The sequence below is a fragment of the Cyclopterus lumpus genome, chromosome 15 (assembly GCF_009769545.1).
Source record: "Cyclopterus lumpus isolate fCycLum1 chromosome 15, fCycLum1.pri, whole genome shotgun sequence".
In the NCBI taxonomy this organism is placed as follows: domain Eukaryota; kingdom Metazoa; phylum Chordata; class Actinopteri; order Perciformes; family Cyclopteridae; genus Cyclopterus; species Cyclopterus lumpus.
In genome coordinates this window covers 11038906-11059549 of record NC_046980.1, presented here as the reverse complement: position 1 = coordinate 11059549, position 20644 = coordinate 11038906, and the positions used below count along the sequence as shown (strand labels likewise).

Below are 20644 nucleotides of genomic sequence, written 5' to 3'. Positions count from 1 at the left end.
GCTCTGCAATGACATGTTGATGACAGCTTCTTTTTTTTGTTGGTGTCTGCTGATTTTCCCAGCAGGACTTCAAGCGCTGCAGTGCGAATGTTTTCTGTTTACTCTGAGGTGACATTTTTATTATGCTAATTATGCACCTACGTAAATAAACATGTGGTATTCCACATTTCCTGAAGTTAAAAGAGCAATTTAATTTACTATTTGGATGACCGAACATTTCATTTCATAGATTGCAATGTTTTTAGGATACTAAAAATATACATTAAAATATGCAGTGCTATTTTTTTCCTTGTCTCATTAAACATAAACATGAGTTGAACTGTCATATTTCTAATGGCCACTTGTCCAGCCGAGGCGGTACATCTTTGATCAAAGCTGACTGGTGTTTCCCTCTGGCTCCAAACCAGGCCAACCACTAACGGAATGACCTCTCAAATGTTTTTCCTATTAAGATTAGCGGCAATTACTAATCGACATGAAGTTCATTTAGTGCCTACTGTCAGCGTGTTCTTATACCTATTGTTGTTGTTGCCGGTGTATCTGTGTGTGTGTGTGTGTGTGTGTGTGTGTGTGTGCGCGCGTGCGTGCATGCATGCGTGTGTGTGTGTGTGTGTGTCCAGCGCTGCTTCTGTTGCCCCCGGCTGAGCCAGTGTGCCCCCGGCACACTGGCTCATGGAAATCAATGTTTGATTTGCCGGCTACTTGATAAAGGATTTAATGCTGAAACATGCACCCCGCCCTCTCCTTCCCCACTTGCATAAAGAAATGACCTTATTGAGTCCATTTGGCCATTTTGCTTTAATTCGGTATTTGCCTATGATAGTGTGTGTTTGTGTGTGTGTGTGTGTGAATGTTCCGGCAGGTAATAAGATAGCTGTGATTACTTGACCGGCCTTGTGTCCACTCATTGCCGATATGTGCGTGTGTGTGTGTGTGTATGCAGTGTCCAGAGTGGTGTGTAACCCCCTCACCCTACCGGTGCTCCCTGCTCTCGGTGTGTGTATCGACCAGACTCTGGAATGGAGAAACGCTTGCCTAGCACACAAAATCAATGGCTGCTGTTTTCTCTCCTCCAGCGGCCTCCTGTTATCTGCAATGAATACAAAGCACATATTGTAGCGCACAAGGCACATGCTCATACACCTCGTCTTGTATGTCCACTCCCATTTCACCACTGTGGCAGGGCCGTGCACAAACTCACAGGAGATTGGGCTAAATTACAAGTCAGTTACACTTAATTGGAAGAAATATGGCCCCTCAATATGCGTTTCATCATTCACAGCGTGTTCGCAGCCGAGTCTTTTGTCACCTAACGAGACTTGAGTGCGACCAACACTGCTGCTGCTTCCAAACTTTATTATTTCATCTCCTATATACACTCTGCTGTGCCAGCAAACCAAACAAGGAGGCCGGGAGCATGAATGAAACATCATCTGTCTTCCAGTGCGTTGAGCAGCATTAGCAAAGTGGCCAAAGTGTTTATTTAGCCAGCCATGCCATTTTATTTCAGGCACCGTAACCCTATTTTCACCATTATGCAAGTGTCCTTCCCTCCCTCCCTCTCACTGTCTCTCACTGTCCCAAACTCTTTCTTTCTCACTGTTTGTCTCTCTGTTAGGGATTATAGGTGGTGCTGGGAGGAGGAGGAGGTGGCAGATTAGCGGCGGCCATCCGGCAGGTCCGTCTGTCTGCCGTCAGAAAATAGAATTCATTTGGGTTATCCAGATGCTTATGCTCAGCTCTCTGCGTCTCTGCTTTTGTGTGTGTGCTGCTCAGTCAGAGGGGAGGATTGGCTGGGGGCGGGGGTGTTTGGTGGAGGAGGTGGGGGCTAGCTCACATCCGCTTGGCAGCTTTTGTACTTGCATCAAAGAGAACGGCCATGGCCTGATGACTACGCACCCTGTTTACCCCCCCGACAGAGTACAGTATGAACAGAAATGTGTACCGGCACATGTACAGAGCACAGTATAGCCGCAGGAAATGCTTCAGCCATTCACTTTTATCTTATTTTATAATATTTAAAGCAGTCAAAGATGCGCCATGTGTTCGTTCCTAGAAACTTTACTCTTTGACTTCAAGTGAAAAGTTAACCCCTTATGAATGAATGGTGGCGTTTATTGCTGAAAGGATTCGTTGATAAATCGATGGGTTGTTCAAATTCATTCTTCAACAGTTTTTGTTGAATGATTAATTGTAATGAAATCTATATTTATTTTTTAGGTTTCTGATTGATCATAATTTTGCCAGTTTTTGAACTTTATTTCATGTAGCTGCAAAGTTGTAGTATGGTTGTTTTGTTAGACAGTTTTGTGTGTATTTGAATGTAAAATGTTTTTGTATTAAAACTATTTTTTTTAATATTTCTAAAAAGAAAAGCTGGCATCAGCACTATTATCAACCATTTCACAAGTCTTTCAAGAAAGAAAACTTATTTTCAACGTGTTGTATCATTATAAATGAGAGAGTATTGAGAGGTTACTGCAGAGGGGAGTGGGGTCCTCTGTTTTGGCTGGCTACTTCATGCATTTAGGATGGGAGTGGGGTTGATGGATGGACCCAGACTGGAGATCTCACGGAGGGCTTTGGAGCAGGATGCTGGAGGAGGTCCGTGGGGTCCCTGGAGGAAGTACTGTTGGAGTGGGGGGGGTGCAGAGAGAGAGAGAGAGAGGGTGGGGAGGGGGCAACAAAGAACTGCCATTAATCAACCTCCGTCCACCTGCCACCTCTCCTCTCGGCCTCCTGTCCTCTTTATCCCTCCTGCCATACCTCTTTAATTCCCCCCCTTCTTCCTCACCATTTTTTTTTTGTTCCAAGTGCAGTCCTCCTTTGAAAGCGGCCCTTTCACAGCCGTTGGGTTGCGGTGTACTTGCTCCCAAACATCACTTTGGGAGGTGTTTAATGCTATTACGAGGTGGCAACCTAGGCACTGTGCTCTCCAACAAGGAGAGATGGATTCATGCCGGGGCTAAACACAACTAGGTTTTCTTAATTCACTTAAACTCGGGTGCTCCTGCTCCCTGCAACCAGCCTCTTAACTTCCTGGTCGGTGCAGCCCTCTAATGCTCGCCTGAGCTGTAATGCGAAGAGTTGCTGTTTTTGTTGCTTTGAGGTCGGTAAGAACATTAAGAGGTGCTTTGCCAGGTCGGAAGTCTTGGCTGGGGACCGGTGGGTGTTTTACCGTCGGGCTGAGGAGGGTTGGCCTGTCTGAGTACAGGCAGTGAATTTGGATAGGAGTGTCATTTAGAGACTAGTCGCTGGAGAGACTAGATCCCCCTCTCAAGTTCATAGTAGCTAATCCTCCCTCTCTGATAAGATAAGAACAAAGTAAAGAAAAATGTGTTTGATATCACCTCCCTGTTAGAGCAGAAGACAAGGGCTGGATCATATGTTTGGGTTTTGGACTGTTGGTCGGACTTTTTATAGACTAAACAATGGATTTACTAATTGAGAAAATACTCAGTAGATTAGTCGATTATGAAAATGCAGCCCTAATATCAATAGTATATTTTACAGATAATATATACAATGATGTTTATATCAATCTGTTATGTATTGTTCAAGTCCACATTCATGTGGGCGAAACCCCTCAAAAAAGTATGACAGTAATTTGATCATAGAATGATTCAATTGGACAACAAAAGGTTGACGCCCTACAGGAGACACGGCGAATCATGTAACAACACAAACACAACACTGAAGCATCACTGTAGTATCTGTATGGATATAATATCATAAAACGACCGTATACTTTAGTGTTGCACACACACCTGCACACGCAGTACGGTGTGTCACTCTCAGTTCAAACAGTTGATTCAGAAGAAGTCGTTCTGGCACGACAAGACAGTTATTGAACAATTATGCCACACACTACTAAACAACATTAACAAGAGAAGCAAAACCAGCGGAATAATTGAACATCCCTTCTCTATAAACATCAGCATTTCTTCCTTATCTGCAATCTCTTGCCTATATATTAAATGAGCAACAGTGTGAGCTCATTAAAAATGCATGCTGCGCTTTGAGCTTAGGAGACCAATTATCCCACCTAGCTCCTTTACAATGGTTGATAATAAAAGCCCCTGCAGTTGGCCGCTCCCCGATAGCCTCACTCCCTCAACCACTCTCACCCCTCACCTCTCGCTTTCTCCCTCTCCCCCTCTCTTCATCTCCCACTCGCGCCGCCTGTTGTCTCCACACCAGATCATCGGTAAACAGGCTTTCCGTGGATTTGATGGAGTGCAGTGTTTTGATCTGTTGGGATTTGTCTGTGTATGGAGGGGAGGGGAGGTAGGGGGGTCTTGATGCTGCTGTGCTCTGCAGGTGGCAGTGGACAATGGTATTACAGAGAGAGGCAGACATTTGAGTACACCCAGACAAAAACCAACACCTGGTGGTTGGCACACACACACACACCCACACACACACACACACACACACACACACACACACACACACACACACACACACACACACAGGCTTACATGTGCAAAACCACGGTATAATGTGAGAGGGTTATAGTCCAACATTATGGCATCGTGCTTTTTGACAGGAGTGTCTTGAGAAGATCAGAGAGCCTGGAGCAGACGCTGTTTCCCGCCACATGCTGTACATCAAAAATGGATGCGTGTGGGAAGCCACTGGAGCACTTTAAAGCCCCCATACGGGCAACTGTCTCATCAAAAGGCTGCCATCACTGTACACATATGGAACTATATAATGGACAACACCCCACCTTGTATTTGTACATGTGTTTGCATGAGCATCACTGGCGGTGTACCCTTTGAGGATCAAACACGGGTGGTTTTATCTCGCAGCTGGGTAAACAACATAAGAAAAGGAGGCGATATGATGGCGTTTCGGTAGCTGATGATTAGGTTTGTTTAAACGTATACACCAGCACACATGGAGAGTTGTCACCACCTCCCTGCACTTCAAACAGCAGAGAGCTGATGGATGATACATCCAGCACCTCCAAAACAAACAGCGGAGGAATTATCTCGGCTGACTCTGCAGAGCTTTAGTGCTGAAATGATAGTCTATTAGTTCAACAGCCAAGAGACACAATTAATTAATCAACAACAACTTTGATTATCGATTCATGGTTGAAGTAATTTGTGAAACAAATATGCCAAACATTCACTGGTTCCAGCTTCTGAATGGTGCAAATGTGTTGTTTTTCAGCTTTGTATGAATGTCATTTAAATATTTAGCTCAGTCAAGCTTCACTCCGAGGTTCTTTCACATGAACGGAGGAGGGAAAATAACTCTGGATTTGGCTATCAGTATATTGGACGACTTTAAGGATCCTAATGATTTAAATAGGAAAGTTGACATACTTAACACAATTCCAGATGTCTCTATCCCAATGGAAGTCTCTGGGGCAAAGTGTTTTTGGGTCCCTTCGGCATCACATGACGGACCCGGAAGTTGTAATTCCACCGTTTGGCCACTATGTAAAATGTGCTTAACAGCCTGACTGAATCGATTTGATCCTTTTCCCCCCAAAAAAACTGCCCTTCAACTTCCCAGACAATGCTAAATCACTCCGTACTCTTTTAATAAAAAATGTAAAAATAGTCAACCATGAAAATAATCATTAGCCTTGCTTTGCGTTAGTGTGTAATTTTAATTGGCCACAAAATCTGTTGAGGCCAGGAGCCTTATTTAATTTGATATGTTTGCTGGCTGAGGATAGCCCTCCTTCACTCCCTGTAGGTGTTGTTAAAAGCAAACTGACTTTTAATAGTCTGATCTGGATGTAATTAAGAATGAGCGGAGGGCGGCCGGCAGGGAGAGAGACAGCGAGGAGAGTACAAGAGATTCTCCTCCCAGATTTCTTTTTACATCCCTCTGTCATCGGTGTTGACCGGCTGGAGAGAGAGGAGTTGAGAGAGGAGTGAGAGGAGGTCAGTGAAGTGGGCTTTAGATTGACCCTCTTAATAACAACTTCTTGTCGCAGTTTCTTTATGAAATGAGAGCTGGTAAACACTGGGAGCGCCAGGCTTTCACTGCGTTCTAATCAGTTTTGGCTCATTTGACCCAGATTAGTCCGCCTTTCTGCTCTTGGTTTTTGTATGTGCGTATTATCTGAAACACACCCATGCATATGCACACCAGTTTTTCAACACTCGTGTTTACGCGGCACTGGGTGGAAAACATAAATTGGAGACAGAGCGTTCCCCGTCTGCAGGGCTTGGAAAAGGGTTTGGGTTTGGAAAGCTGGCTTTCCTCTCAGGAAGTGTTGTTCCTCACCGCTCTCCATAAACACTGGAAAAGAGACCCAAAGAAAATGTCCCAGACTCACTATTTCCACTGTAAACACACAGACATACACATATTATACTGCTGCCTTTCTCCATTTCTCTCTGCTGTGTCTCCTCTCTTTCTCGTGCAGTGGGCTATATATTTCCTCAAAGAGGCATGCCTGAGTGTGCGATCCTGTAAACCTGACCTGTGCTGATCAGCTGCCTCAATGTTGAAATGTTGCCATGCTATTTGTCAAACTTTGCAAACTCCGAACAGTAAATGAGCACAATCTGTTAGGAACCAGAAACGAAAGCGCTCCATTTAGTCAGTATTTGACAGGTAAAAGCTTTTCATTGCAACATTGCTTTTATTCTATATGAAGCTTAATTCGTTTGTTTACATTTTGAAAAAGAAATGGCTGCATGTTGCAACTGAATTATCTCTCGAAGCAGCATAAATGTTTCTTTACAGTCCTTAACAAGTGGTTGGATTGCAGTTCCCTTTGTGTGCTGTGCAAGTAAATGAATCTACACCAGCGAGAGAAAGAAAGCAAGCCCATTCCATCAATTTCAATTGTCATGGCATTTATTACCGCACTGGAGCGTTATGCTATAAAAATATCATCAATAAGTCCCAAAGATCCCAAATAAGACTTGAAATGTTCACAGTTTATCATTGTCAGAGCTTGGATTTGACGACAGGGTGCGGGACTCTGAAATCTATTACAGACAAGTTGGCCACTGGTTTCATTGCAGTTCTTTTAATCACCGAAGTCCTATCTCCACCTGTCAATTTTTTTCCCGACATTGATGGTGACACTGCAGAGGCAAACAAAAGCTGCAGATGTGGTGCTTTGTTGCAACAGCAGCCAGACATTACCCTTTGCTGCTATTCTCTCCGCTTTGGTAAAAACACTGAGCTCACTTTACCACCCAGCTGGCTTACACAGCACCCTAACTTGTGTGTGTGTGTGTGTGTGTGTGTGTGTGTGTGTGTGTGTGTCTCCGCAAGTGTGTAGAGAGGGAGAGAGGCAGTGCGAAGGAGTGTCACAGAAAGAGAGCGAGAGAGTGAGGTTAGAAACCCCTTTTTTATTACATTTCCTCCGCACTGAAAGAGGAGGCAAGATGGACACTCCATATCTCCCCGCTGCGCCAGAAAACTCATCTAAATGGAAAACACATTGTCTTCATTATTTTGCAAGAGCTGAAAGAACAGGGTTGTCATGGTAACAGCCATCAGAGTGAGCGCAAGCGGGCGGCCGAGGGGCTGGTTTTAGGGCCAGAGGAATGGAGAGAGAGAGAGAGAGAGAAAAGAGGAGGAGGAGGTGGGAGGGGAGGGAACAAGGAGTCAGGAGAGAGCGTGAGAGGGGGGTTTTGCTGGAAAGAGAGGAGAGAGAGGGGACTGAGATGAAGAGGGTGGAGATGGGAGGAAGACAAAAGAGATGGCGGGAAGAAAGATAGGACATTGTGGGGTGAAACAGACGCAGAGAGAGGAAAGCGAGCAGCGGGTGTGATGGAGTGAAGACGGAGGAAGAAAAAAAAGAGGCAAACAGCAAAGCCAGACAGTGCAAATGGCCAGTTAGTGGCAGTTCAGAGGCCCTTATTCATGTCAAGGGCCAGCAACATAGTAGATTTAACATCTTTGGAAATCTCTTCTAATTGTGTCTCACTGCAGCCCCACTGCGGCTCTCCACGTGTGTGTTTATATACATATATATATATATATATATATATATATATATATGTGTGTGTGTGTGTGTGTGCATGAGAGTGCGTACAGATCTACAGCCAAGGGAAGAGCTATCTTTGCCCGCTGAGCTAACATTAGCAGACCTGACGCTTTGGTAAACATGTTGAGGGGGCGACAGGCTCCAGTCCGCTCTCCGGCCACTTCAGCTCAGCCAGTGATCGACAATCTGCCTGCTGCTGTCTTTATTAGTTGCTCCCTTAGAACAGCCTCTGGCAGCAGCAAGCCCAACACCATAATGCCCTTCATCAAATATTTACTCTTCCTGAATCTACAACATGCACCAAGGCCACATCAAATAAGTGCCAAGGCGATATCTAATCCAGTCCAATCCCGCTCCATGTCAACTTCATTTTCTCTCGCAGATTTTCACGACACTGGTGTCAGTTTAGCATCAACTCAAGGATTAGGGCTTTTGCCACAGAGAAAGGGACCTCAATGATTGTTTGTTTAAAGTTGTTGCCTGCATCTCAGTTATATTGTAGCCTGTGGCGTTTATGTGACTGAGGCCTGACACCACATCGTTTTGACAGCCGTCGGGCGATTATGGGAAATTAAAGTAATTGCATAAGTCGTTGTCGTGTAAACACTCATAACCGTCCCCTGGAGAATTTAGCTTGGCTTTGACATCCATCGGGATCGGACATCCAACCTTGTGCCTCCTCAAAGCAGCTATTGTTGGTGTGTTTGGAGATGGGGCAGAATTTAGGTGCCAAAAAACAATCTGTCAGATTAGATTGCTGTATCACTCCCCGATGAAGCCGTCATAGAAGTTTGTGTACTTTTGCATAGCGTTGCATATTCAGTGTTTGTGTCGGGATCAATGGCAATGTTTCTCTAGCAGCCACTGTGAACATCCAGATCTATCAAAGACATTTAAAAGCTGTCGGAACTCCCAGATTTGGGGAAATCATGTTTGCTTTTGTCTTTCATCAGTTCTTTCCAGATGTGCAATCATGGTCAAGGGAGGAGCGCTGGCTGTGGCTCGGGGATTGACCTGCACTTAGGGAAAGAGACAGCCCACACTCTGTCCGCTGTTTGGCTTGCTGGCTGGCCGGCCGGCTTCGTGGCTGCCTGTAGGTCTTAGTGATTCATGTCACACAGTAATTGGTTTACCTGCTCCCTGTGTGTCTGCGCTCTGAGAGGACCAAAACAAATTACCCGGGGATGACCTCTCGCCATCTCTCTGCCTTGCTCTGCAACCATTTCCCCCTATCTCTCCGTGCACGTCTCTCCCTGCCTCCCACTACATGTACTATGTTGTATGAGTGTTTTTCTCTCTGCCCGTCTATTTGTCTGTCTCGTCAGCCTGCACTCCCTTCTACATACCTCGAATCTCAAAAAGGGGAGCCGCACTAGGATAGCATTTTAGAGCAAAAAAGCACATCAGCTCACATGCCTCTTGAGGCTTGAAGATGTGTGTTTCTCTCTCTTTGCCTGCTATGTCAACATAATTTCGACATGTTTTGCACACATGCCTGCGTGAAGATAAGCTGATAGGATGGACTTTGTATAACGATGCTTGAGATCACAAATAAACACGCACACACTGGCGGGGTACTTTGTAGCACTAAGAGAGTGTTTGCAAAAGCTGCAGTGAAGCACATTAGCCTTTCAACGCCGTTTTTTTTCGTGTGCTCACCGTGCCAAATAGTACCTGTCTGGATTGTCCCTTCAGTGAATGAAACTGGTGTTCTGTGTACGCCATTAGGCTCCTTCATTTTCACAGTAAGCAGATGTTTTGTGTTCTTTGCTACTCATACACTCACTCTGACTATGAATGAGTGCAGCGTTCTCCTCTCAACATGTGTCGGAAGGTCTCGCTGTCCCGAAGGTTATTTAGCTGTTTCAGTAAAAATCCGCCGTCAAAGGATTTCACTCGAGTGCGCAAAGCTTGAAAACAGAATGTGTTTGTATTTATTGCATTGCTGGTCACACAGATTGTTCTGCAATCAGAGGACCTGGTGCATGTACTAGCAAACATCAGTCTTGTTCTAGTGCCCTTGAACAAGGCCCTTAGTCTGTACCGCCTCTAGGGGTACTCTACTGTAGGCAGGGGTTGTGGCACAAATCAATAAAGAGAGAGAGAGAGAGAGAGAGAGAGAGAGAGACACTTGAAAAGCTCAGGTGTATACACTGTTTAAAGGATGACAGAAACACGGCTTGATGGTGTGTAAAAAGTGTTCCTCCACTACCTGCCATCAGTTAAGACTATACCACTCAAGTATTTTAATGCGAGAATTAGATCATATATTATGTTGGCGGATGTTCTAGTTGTTATTTGGATATTGTCTGTCGATGCCGTCATACCATAATCTTGAGGAAAGTTGTTGCAGAGAAAATGACAGTAAAGTATATTAAAAAAAACACGATAGTTTTTTTGTTAAACTGCCTGTTTTTAGTATATTTCTTTGATACAATTGATACCTGGTCGTCCACTGACTTTGTCCTTTGTCCAAAGCATTTGCTGTGTGCCGTCGATCAGTTTTGTGGGGATTGATCTTAAATGTGTTATTCTTTTTCTCATCACTTGTGCACTGAATCATTTTTTAATTGTATACAGCAATCCTTGCTCAGCTTTCAACGCATGGCATGTTGTTCCGCACTGTACTGGCTCCAATGTTTGTGATTTTAGCATGATTTCTGATTGGAAATGCCTACAAGTTTTTATTTTATATTAATGGTTAATGGGATCAAAGATCAGAGGGAGAAATAAAGGTTGCTCGATAGGAGCTGCCGCGCTGTAGGTCAGTTTGTTCCACTATGTGCAGAGGGGGGCCTGGCTGGTTGCTTTTTTAGTAGAGATCATGCTTTTTGAGTGTCAAAGACAAGGGGAATGGAGGGCACACTGGCACAGATATATTTTTGCTCTCCCTAATGACACCAATACCATTTCATGGCTTACTGAGCAGATTGAATCACACTCACTCTTTGTAAGTCTCACTCTCTGCCCCTGTCTCTCTGTTTCTCTTTTCTGCACACACTTCATCACCCTCTCCTCGCATAGACTATCATATGCACATTCATATGCTACCGTACATTGATGGGTTACACTCACCCCAGTGGATGTTGTTTAATTGCATTTGGGTCAGCAGTTTGCCGTTTCTGAAACCGAAGGACATGGAATTTGTCAGTTTACCCATTCAGCAGTCACAGGGGGCGGTGTGTTAGCTAACAGCTCTGCTGGAGTCAGGCCCATAAGGTTAGCTTTACACAAGCCTGTCAGACTGCGCTGTCAATCACTCTCCTCCTCTCGCCTCAGATACACTGTCATCTCCTCATATATTCTTCTAAAAAATGTACTAGACGCCTGTTATTCCACTTAATAAAGCCTCTCAGAGTTATGTACTCTCACTAAAAGGATTCAGTATTTTTAAGGCAGTCTTATGATGGCCTGGCGCAGTGATAAAGGCTACACATTGGCCTTAGACAGACAGACACACACACACACACACTTTCTTCATCCCTTGTGCATCACGAGTGATAAAATCTTGCCTTTCGTGACAGTGGAAAATCGTATGTGTCAGCCAGGACATACAATCTTCTCCAGCTGGTATTTATAGTCCTCAGCAACTGGAACATTCTATGGAATAAGGAGTTCATTCATTCATCATGTAATGCTCAAGTTCCGTTCTGCTTGTGGATGACCTGATTTCATATCTCATGATTAGAAATATGGCCTTTCCCTAGTACTGCACTTTAGACAATGGAAAACAAAAACATGGACATTTCTCTTTTTACACAGATATAAAGAGAGTCAGCAAAGTCTGCTGAATAGTATTTTGATACCACGATTCAGGATGTGATAAGGCATCATTTGGGGTTTTTGTTGCGATTAAAATAGAGTTTAAGGGGCGGATTATGGTTGAAGAGTACTAGTTCAAAAGATCATGTCGAAAATTTAAAGTGTGGGAAAAAAAACCTGCCCGTCTTAGAGAGTTGATTTGGTTTAAATGTTGTGAGAATGTTGCATTAATGGTGCGTGGTACATTTTCGGACCGTCTCCTGGAAGACGTTCAGAGCGTTGGACTTTGTGGTTGTGTGTCAAGAATGAAAACAGAGAGCTTGAAGGAGAAGTTCAAGCCCTGGTTGCTTTCTCTCCTCGGCACAGCTGGCCCGATTTGAGTGTGAAGTGGAGATAATGTCCGATTATCAGTTCGGCAAAGTTTGTTTCAGAAATGGTTGGACGGTAACCTTCGCCTTCAGATGAGCTGAAATCAGGGGGAATTTTTTCAACCATCTGATGAGCAGTTCTGGCAAAGTATTCTGGCGGCTCAAACCTGCAAAATCTAACTTGTTTGGCACTTTGGCAGTTAACAGTTGCTTATTAGTCATATCTTAGGCCTCAAGGCTAATGTTCAATATGCTACACTCCTTTCTGCTCTGTTCCGCTCCACTGAAAACAAGTCCAACCAACTTTCATCAACAGCCTATTATATTACTGATTGACAATGACAAATCAAGAAAACAACCACCTGCTTTGATTTGTTGCTTTGATTTTGTGTAAGATGTTAGACAAAACAAGCAACCCCATAGATACTACTTGAGACCAGAGTTTTTATATTGCTGAACCACAAATCAATTAATTAACAAAAACAATCAATAGATTTATTGATGGTGAAAGTGATTGTTCGATGCACTATTGCGTCTTTGTGTGGGGTAAGTACCTTGTAAAAGCAACACTTAAAATCATATCATGCTGCCAATATCAATGCATTCAGTTCCACATAGTGTAATATTGAAGTCTCATGTTGCCAGTCCCTATTAGCTGAAAGAAAGGGCACCTCTGTGCTCACTTAGTACATGGTGCTTTTTTCTGATCTCACACATTGAGTGGTGAAATAATCGTCTGCTCCCGGGGGTATCTGGTGTCGCATACCTGCAATACTCCACAACTAAAGCTCCATATTTATAGACAGCAGCAGAGCAGCTCACATATCCCCACATCACAGCTGTTTGCATTGCAGTGTTGGGTGTCACATTGCTGCCCGGTGCTCCTGTGGTTGTCACATTAAAACAGAAGATAAACAAACGGCAACATTTAGAGTTTATTTTTCCCCATCCCCTGAGACTAGTCACTTCAAATTTTTATTGAGGCTGGTATTATGATGCTGTTGAGTTTTATAAAGGCCGTAGGGAACGATGTGGCCAGTGGTTGGCTTTGCTGGCAGAGAAAAGGGCTAGGGGAAGATTAGTGGAGGAGAGGATTAACAAAAATAATGCAAAGAACGAACACAAGGCAGGAAAAGCAGCAGCGGCATGATGGTGGAAGTAGTTTTGTAAAAATGAAGAAACGGTAGCTGAGGACAGAGTGGAGTGGACCGGGGAAAATAAAGGCAATAAGAGCAAAAAAGGGACTCTCTGGCTATGGAGAGAGAGGAGAAGAGAGCGAGAGAGAGAGAGAGAGAGAGAGAGAGAGGGAGAGAGAGCAGCACTGCTGAGTGGTGTTGATTGGCCTGTTTGAAAACACATGAACTGCAGCCTAAGAGAGGGAGAGGAGCCCTGTGCACTGGGAGAAAGTGTCGCTCTGTGCCGTGCCACGCTGCAGCCCAAACCACATTAGAGCAAATGAATCCATTCCACCTCCTGTTATGGCAGCTCCCGCACGGGGCCCCAGGAAGGAGAGGGAGGAGGGAGGGGAGGGAGGAAGAGTGGCAGGAGGGTTGAGATATGAGGGACGGGGAGAGGAAAATGATAGAACGGAAAATGGAAGGTGGTGGAAAGGAGTCGCATGCTGGGTGGCTCTAATGATGTCTGAGGGCTATAGAAAAGGGGAGCAAAAAGCACATAGTGAGAGAAAGAAAAGCGGTGGCCATATAACTGAAGATGAGGAGGAGGAGGAGGAGGAGGAGGAGGAGGAGGAGGAGGAGGAGGAGGAGGAGGAGGAGGGAAGATCCCCCACTGTGTCCAGAGAGAAGGAGGGATAGTTCTCCCCTTTCATAGTTGCTGAATAATGAAGATGAACTCTGGCCAGACTTGCTCCTTTATATTGTTCAGCACTGCCCTCTACACTTTACATACAGGATGGACTGCTTCCAAGATTAGGCAATAAAACGGCACCATGAATGTTATTTTCCATAGCTCTGCATGCATAGCATAATTATTTAACTTAAAGTTAATATATTTTTTGCATAGACTATGTTTTGTATGCCCCCCAGGGCTTGTGGAGCCCATTCAAACCACAGCAGGACTAAAACGTAGTAATGCGTAAGACATACTACAGTATGTTGGCCCGGAGACATAGTGCTAATTGTTTATCAACTTTCATCCCATTGGAATAATTACGATTCTGTAACGGACACAAACGTCCATGTATTCATCTGCAGTGTCTGAACTGAACCGTGGATTCTGAGAATAGTTACACCCTTAATGCTAGTTTATCCTTTCACAACTTTGTGCAAATTACTGAATATTATCATCTTATTATCTGTGTAAATTAATTGTGCAAAACCGCTTGCCTCAAATTGCCCCTAAAGGGATACATATAGTATTTTAAAATGAATTAAATTGGGCCGTTTTTCGGTGATTTAGCATATAATTGCACTGTCCTGATAATATCGTTCTATATCGATGTTTGGACAATACACATATGAATATCTTGATACTCATCCCAACCATTTTTCCCAGTCCTGCTTCTAATGTACTCCTATACAATACATAGTATTGGAGTGCATTATGAACTCCTGTGTAACCGCTTCCACGCAACCCCCACCAGCCATCCCATTCACAAAGCCAGCTGCACTTGACAAAGATGGGAGTCATTTGTCTGAAATGAGAAATCACTCATATGAGTGATCACACTCTACGTGTGTGTGTGCGTGTGTGTGTGTGTGTGTGCTGCTGATGATCATTTCAATACTCTTTGTTTTTTCTTTCTCTCTGTTTCTTTCTTGTCCCCCTTCCTGCCACACTCCAGTGCTTTTCATATTACATTGCTTTTGTTTCCGGGCACTTATTTCTTGCCCAACTTCCCCCAGCTTGTTTTGCTCACGAAAGAGAGAAGGAGGGATACAAAACGTGGATGTGTGTGTTGTTGTTGTTATTTTTTGAGACAGTGAGAGAACGAAACGGAGGCTTCTTTGGATGTTGGTATTATTTGTGGTTTGTTACTCTGATTCATAGCATCCTCCCACTGCTGTATAAAGGGAGGTTGTGATATGCACAGCATAATTGGATGTGTAATCCTTTGCTTTGCACCTCTGGTAAGCAGTGCTGAGTGGAGCTGATTAAGATGTTTTGGAGACAATAAAGATTAGGCAGGCCCGTCTTCAGCATGCTCAAACAACAACAGCAGTAGCCCAAAAAGTCTCAAGCAAAGAAATCTGGAAAAGAGGACAACTGTTTCTATTGAAACATTCAATTGTTTATCCTCATATGATGATTTAACTGACGACTGTGCTTTATTTTGATAGTTATCAAGGATTTAGGGCAGGAGGAGGTTTTCCGCCATGTTTCCACAGAAGCATTGTCTGTTATGCAACACATGTTTACCCTGAACGGAGGAGGGTGTGGCGCTTAAGTGTCTGTCAGCCTGGACAGACAGACAGTCAGTCAGTCAGGTGGATTGACTTCTTATCTCAGTTACAACGCCACGCCAGTCGCATTTCCACCTCACTCATTTTCCTTTCAGAACCTGAGGGCCCATCTTTTCATCGACTAACAAAAGCACTGCCCGTTTGTGTGTGTGTGTGTGTGTGTGTGTGTGTGTGTGTGTGTGTGTCCGTGCGTGTGTTGGACTTTGTGAAAGCACAAAAGAGGGAAGGAGGGGAAAATAGAATGAGATTATTGGGTAAAAGAGGCAGATTTCTCCACCCCCTCCAATCTCCCTCCTTCCTCTTCAGTCTTGGCTGCGGGTGTGTTGGGACAGCAGGAAGGGGAGCTGAGGACGAAACAGTTAATCAATAGACACAAGGTCAGACGGCAAGCTCTGGGCTGGAGCGTGCCCTGTTAGCGGTCTGTGGAGCTGCCTGGCCGCTGAAGGGGATTTGTAGCACTTGTCAGGGCTTAAAGGAGCCCTCTCTGGACCACTTGCTTCGGGTGTAGTGTGTGAAAGAGACATGCTGGTTAGCAGCAGGTGAGGGAGACATCTGCTGGACGCTGACAGCACCGCAGAATTAGGCCACCCAAAGCTATGGTCGTGTTAGGCTTGGTCTGATTTGTTTTGTGCCCTGCAGAATGTAATGGCTGCTTTGGAGGGACTTTTCGCAGCATCCACTGCCCATTTAACCTGGCAAGAGACGCATGGCTACCCATCGCTTGAGCACATTTGCTCCCGAATTCCCCTTGTAGTCATGCAAGCAATGTATCCGCTGATGTTTAAGACTTTGTGCAAATGCACTCCAGGTAATTCTACTCTGGTAATGCTTAAGCTCAGAGGATTAGTAATACACTCTTATTCTCAAAGTGTTCCTTTGAAGTTTTACCTTTACGCTTAATCAAAGTGAGAATTCAAGCTTTTGTGTTTACATGCTCTTAAGTGTGTGTGTGTGTGTGTGTGTGTGTGTGTGTGTGTGTGTGTGTTTTTGAGTGAGAGAGACCGAAAGTGTGTGAAATAGTCTTTCTAAGATAAGTCCACCAGACTAAGCATTACACATAAAAACTCCCTGGCTGAGCATTATGCTTTCATCGTATTCATACTCTCGGTCTGTTTCTCACAGCAGGGGATCTTGGGGGAGTCTTTATCAGTACTGAGCAGCTTTCTAGATCCCTGAACCACCCCCACCCCCCCACCTGTGGTCTCTCAGTTTGCCTTTTGTGCGGAGGAATGTGAGGCGGACCAACACTGATGGAGATAAACACAGAGGGATGATGAGGGACGGAGGCCTCGCTGGTAAAGCACCACGATGCCTATTAATCCAGCCTCCATTTCTCTGAGATGTAGTGATGACCATGGGCCTGAGAGTGTTCTTGTTTTCTGCTGCTGACTGTTGGATCAGAAGAAGATATACACAGAGAGAAAGAGATGCTAAACCTTATCTGCTGTTAGATGTGTGTATAAATGTGTTGTCTCTGCCACACTGATAACCTTGACTGTGAGGTTTGCTTCTTTTACAGAGAGATAACAGTTCATGTCCTTTGTTGGTTTCAGTGTGCGTTCGATTTTTCTCCAACAAGTAACATAAAGCAATGAAGTTTTCTTTCGGTTTCATCATGTTTCTGTTTGTGGTTAAAAGCGCTGCTGTAAAACATCTCAGGTTCATGCAATTGCCAACAAAAAATAAAAGACACACGTGCCTGAGGCGCATCAAGCCCTTCCATGAGTCAGTGCATAAACAAGCTGTCTTACCTGTTTGCGGATTTTTCTAGCTGCTAAAAGGCTGTTTGAACTTCATAGGCTACACACTGTTTACATGGGTGACCTGGCAAAAACCTGTTCTAACAGATGTACCTCTTCTCTCCGGCTTCCTTTACAGAGTACAGAACCTTTAATGGTGTCCCGGTAGAGGCATCAAGATGAACACGTTACCATCAATGGACCGGCACATCCAGCAGACCAATGACAGGCTGCTGTGCATCAAACAGGTGTGTATAAAGACCCGCAAGCCTCCTTCAACTTCATTCAGTAAAATACAGACATGGATTGGTGGCAAAGATACAATAATCTGCATTTCCTCTCTTCTCCTGCAGTCCTTTCTCCTTTCAGCCCCTTATATGGGCATCGGTTTTCTGGCCATTAGCTCCAGTCACACAGATCATGTTGCACAGGATCATAGAGAGGGAGAGAGAGAGAGAGAGAGAGAGAGAGAGAGAGAGAGAGAGAGAGAGGCGCAAGTCTGGCAGTGAACACAAGAAGAGACTTCAAAGAGACTAGCAATGTAACAGCCTCTACTTTCTCCCTCCTGGTCTTGTGCCCCCTTACATCACGTTCCTGACTCTTGACGTAATGCCGGCCCTTGTTGTGGTTTTGCTTAAATGCTTCCTTGACTGCCAGCTTTCAGGAGACTCCACGCAGACAGATACAGACAGAAAGACACAGTCAGACATAACCCAGGGCTACCGCCTCTGCCTGTGATTAATCGTCTACAAGAACTCGCTGGCTGGCTCGCTGGCTGGCAGGCTGTGGGCTTATTTGTTTATGCTATGTGGGTGTGATCCTTTATATCTCCCAACATCCATATGACACCATGCCTTACAGTGAATCAGTGAATGATGGGGCTTTGAGCTTGCGATTATGAGGTGACATATCCCTTTTCTCTGTGCCGGCTGTTGAACAACCCCCTCCCAAACTCCTGGGCACTATAATCACCTTTATCTCAACAGCCTCTCCTATTGCCTTCGTGCTCGTACTTCTACTGCGTGTAGCGATGTGCTTGTCGTCGAAACCGTGTCAAACCAAAATGTCAGCTTTTCTCAAATGAGTAGAAGTTTTGCAGAATTGACACTCCCTTCACAAAGCTTTCACACTTATTTTCTCAGGCGTCACTGATAGGCCCTAAATGGTCCGAGTTAACAAGTCTAGCTTAATAAATGCACTAATTGTATTTCGGTTTATATACTCCTCGACTCTGGCTGTAATAGAATTCGTAGTAAACCAGACTTCAAAGGCGGTGAGTTAGTCAGTGAGCTCTAGGCTTGTGGCGGCTCTGCCAGCAGGGTGTTGTTTTGGTTTGGGGAAAGCCGCTGGCAGAGAGCCAGGTGTTTATCATGCAGCCAGGTAGGCACTGAACAGCCTGAGCCTTGGCTGGCCTGAAAAGGGCTAAGTCGGTCCATCATCTCACAGAGGACAGTCTGTCAAACGTCTGGCTCTTTGTCTGGTAAAACCCCATTGCTGCCACTCAGCCGTCCGCCCCCTCCCGCCCCCCACCTCTGCGTTCTTGTCCTCCTCCAACCCCGAACAGCAACAACAACAAGAACAGCCCAGGCCCCATCCTCCTCCAAAGAAACTCAGTGGAGCTATTTCACTCTGCTGTCCTCCCCCTCACACCAGAGTCGAGGTTGTCAGGCAGAGTCGGTGGCGAGCGCTGCAGCGGCAGGAGCTGTGAGTTCAGATCTAGACAGACAGCCCCTGCTGTGCTAGTTCTGATTCCTCTCGCGCTGGAGGCTGATACGCCTCCTATCAAGCAGCAATAATGCCAGATTATATCACTCATCTCGAACAGTTTCTTCTCCCCGCCCTCTCGCTCGACACGAGCATCTATCACTTTCTCTCACTGCTGCTCTTCATCATCCACCAGACCCCTTTGAGAGTCCCCAGCTAGCTCCATAATGGCTAATCTTCACATCCCAAAAGATGAGCCACTCAAGGCCTCTCTTGAAGCTCATGATATCATTGGGAGCCCTCAGAGATTTTCTCTGCGGGCGAGTACCGGGCCTGACATGTTAGGCAGAGGTTGCACCCAAGAACCCTTTTGTCACATACCGCCAGAAAGCTGCCCTTTCAAAAGCGCTCACCTCTGCTGCCCCTTAAAGACAATAGTCCTACCTTCTCTGCAAGAACACACAAAACAAGACGCTTCAGCTCCAGATGAGAATAATAAATGCTTTCAAGTGGGCTCAATCTCGCCGACTGAACAAGCTGCAGCTCTGCCCCATTTCAGAGCTATTAACCTCCTGAGCCATGAAGAAAGGGAGCCCAATTTTAAAACCGCTTATTGTGTCCTCCCAGCCTGAGTAGCCTTCAGACACTGGGAAGAAAAGACTCAACTGTTTCAGGCCTCAGCGAACAAGCGAGAGAGACAGACAGAGACTGAAAGAGATTAGACAACACACCAACGGCGCGTATTGAGTCTACACGCATAGCTGACAGGACCAAGGTTGTTTTCTTTGTGAACGGCCAAGCCAGCCAGTGGACTTCTGGTGCCGAGGCTCCGTTACATTCTGAAAACAGGCAGTGAATGAAGGAGAGAAGGAGGATTGGAGGGAAAGATTTGGTTGCTGTGTGGGTCACGGGGGTGAAGGCTGGGTGTTGCCAAGAGAGATTAACAGGAAACACTGGCATCATTGTTGATATGGGTGTGATCTTCTTCCCACAATGCAGCAGAGCCCTGAGAGGGCGTACATTGGAAGGAGTCAAGGTCCACACAGGGTTGTGCAGAAACACAATAAATTAAATCAGGGCAGTTCGGAGGGAGAGCCCAGGGCTGCGAAACTATTTGGTTTTCAGTGTTTCTCCAATTTGTACTCGATGTGAAAAAAAATAACGCTCATTATTTCCCATTGTTTCTAATGGCAGTCTCCCTTTTCTGTGTTTGCACAGCACTTACAGAACCCGGCCAACTTCCACTCAGCGGCCACAGAGCTGCTCGACTGGTGTGGAGATCCCCGGGCCTTCCAGCGACCTTTCGAGCAAAGTCTCATGGGATGTCTGACGGTATGCAAACAGTAATTATGTTTTTTGTTGGGTTTTTCAGGTGCTTTTTAGGAGACGTGAGCAAAACAATAATTAGATTTTGGATACTTAGGAGAAAAGATTTGTCCAGATCTGACGCTTTTCGCCTACTTTTAAGTTTTAAGTCAACATAGATGGTGCAACAGCTGAAACAAGGTCCATGTCATAGTCATATTGACATTTGCTATTGGGTTATATAATATCTTTCCTCTCACATTTGAGTAAAAACAGTTCATAGCAGGCTGTAGACACAACATGTTTGTATCCAGCAGTTATCCAAGGCAGCTGCTCAGGCCGTCAGGGGCCAGTGACAGAGGTTAAAGT

At 45.1% G+C, this 20644-nt stretch overlaps 1 protein-coding gene across 4 annotated transcripts in view; it reads left to right on the top strand.

Moving 5' to 3' along the window:
- LOC117743881 (zinc finger MIZ domain-containing protein 1-like) overlaps nucleotides 1–20644 on the top strand; it is a 99277-nt gene that overhangs the window by 49386 nt on the left and 29247 nt on the right. For all 4 annotated transcript variants that reach the window (XM_034551810.1, XM_034551811.1, XM_034551812.1 and 1 more), the window contains 2 exons: nucleotides 17406–17514; nucleotides 20189–20302. In XM_034551810.1, coding sequence (XP_034407701.1) covers nucleotides 17446–17514; nucleotides 20189–20302 — 183 coding nt within the window. In that variant the 5' untranslated portion in view covers nucleotides 17406–17445. The remainder of the gene's footprint in view (nucleotides 1–17405; nucleotides 17515–20188; nucleotides 20303–20644) is intronic.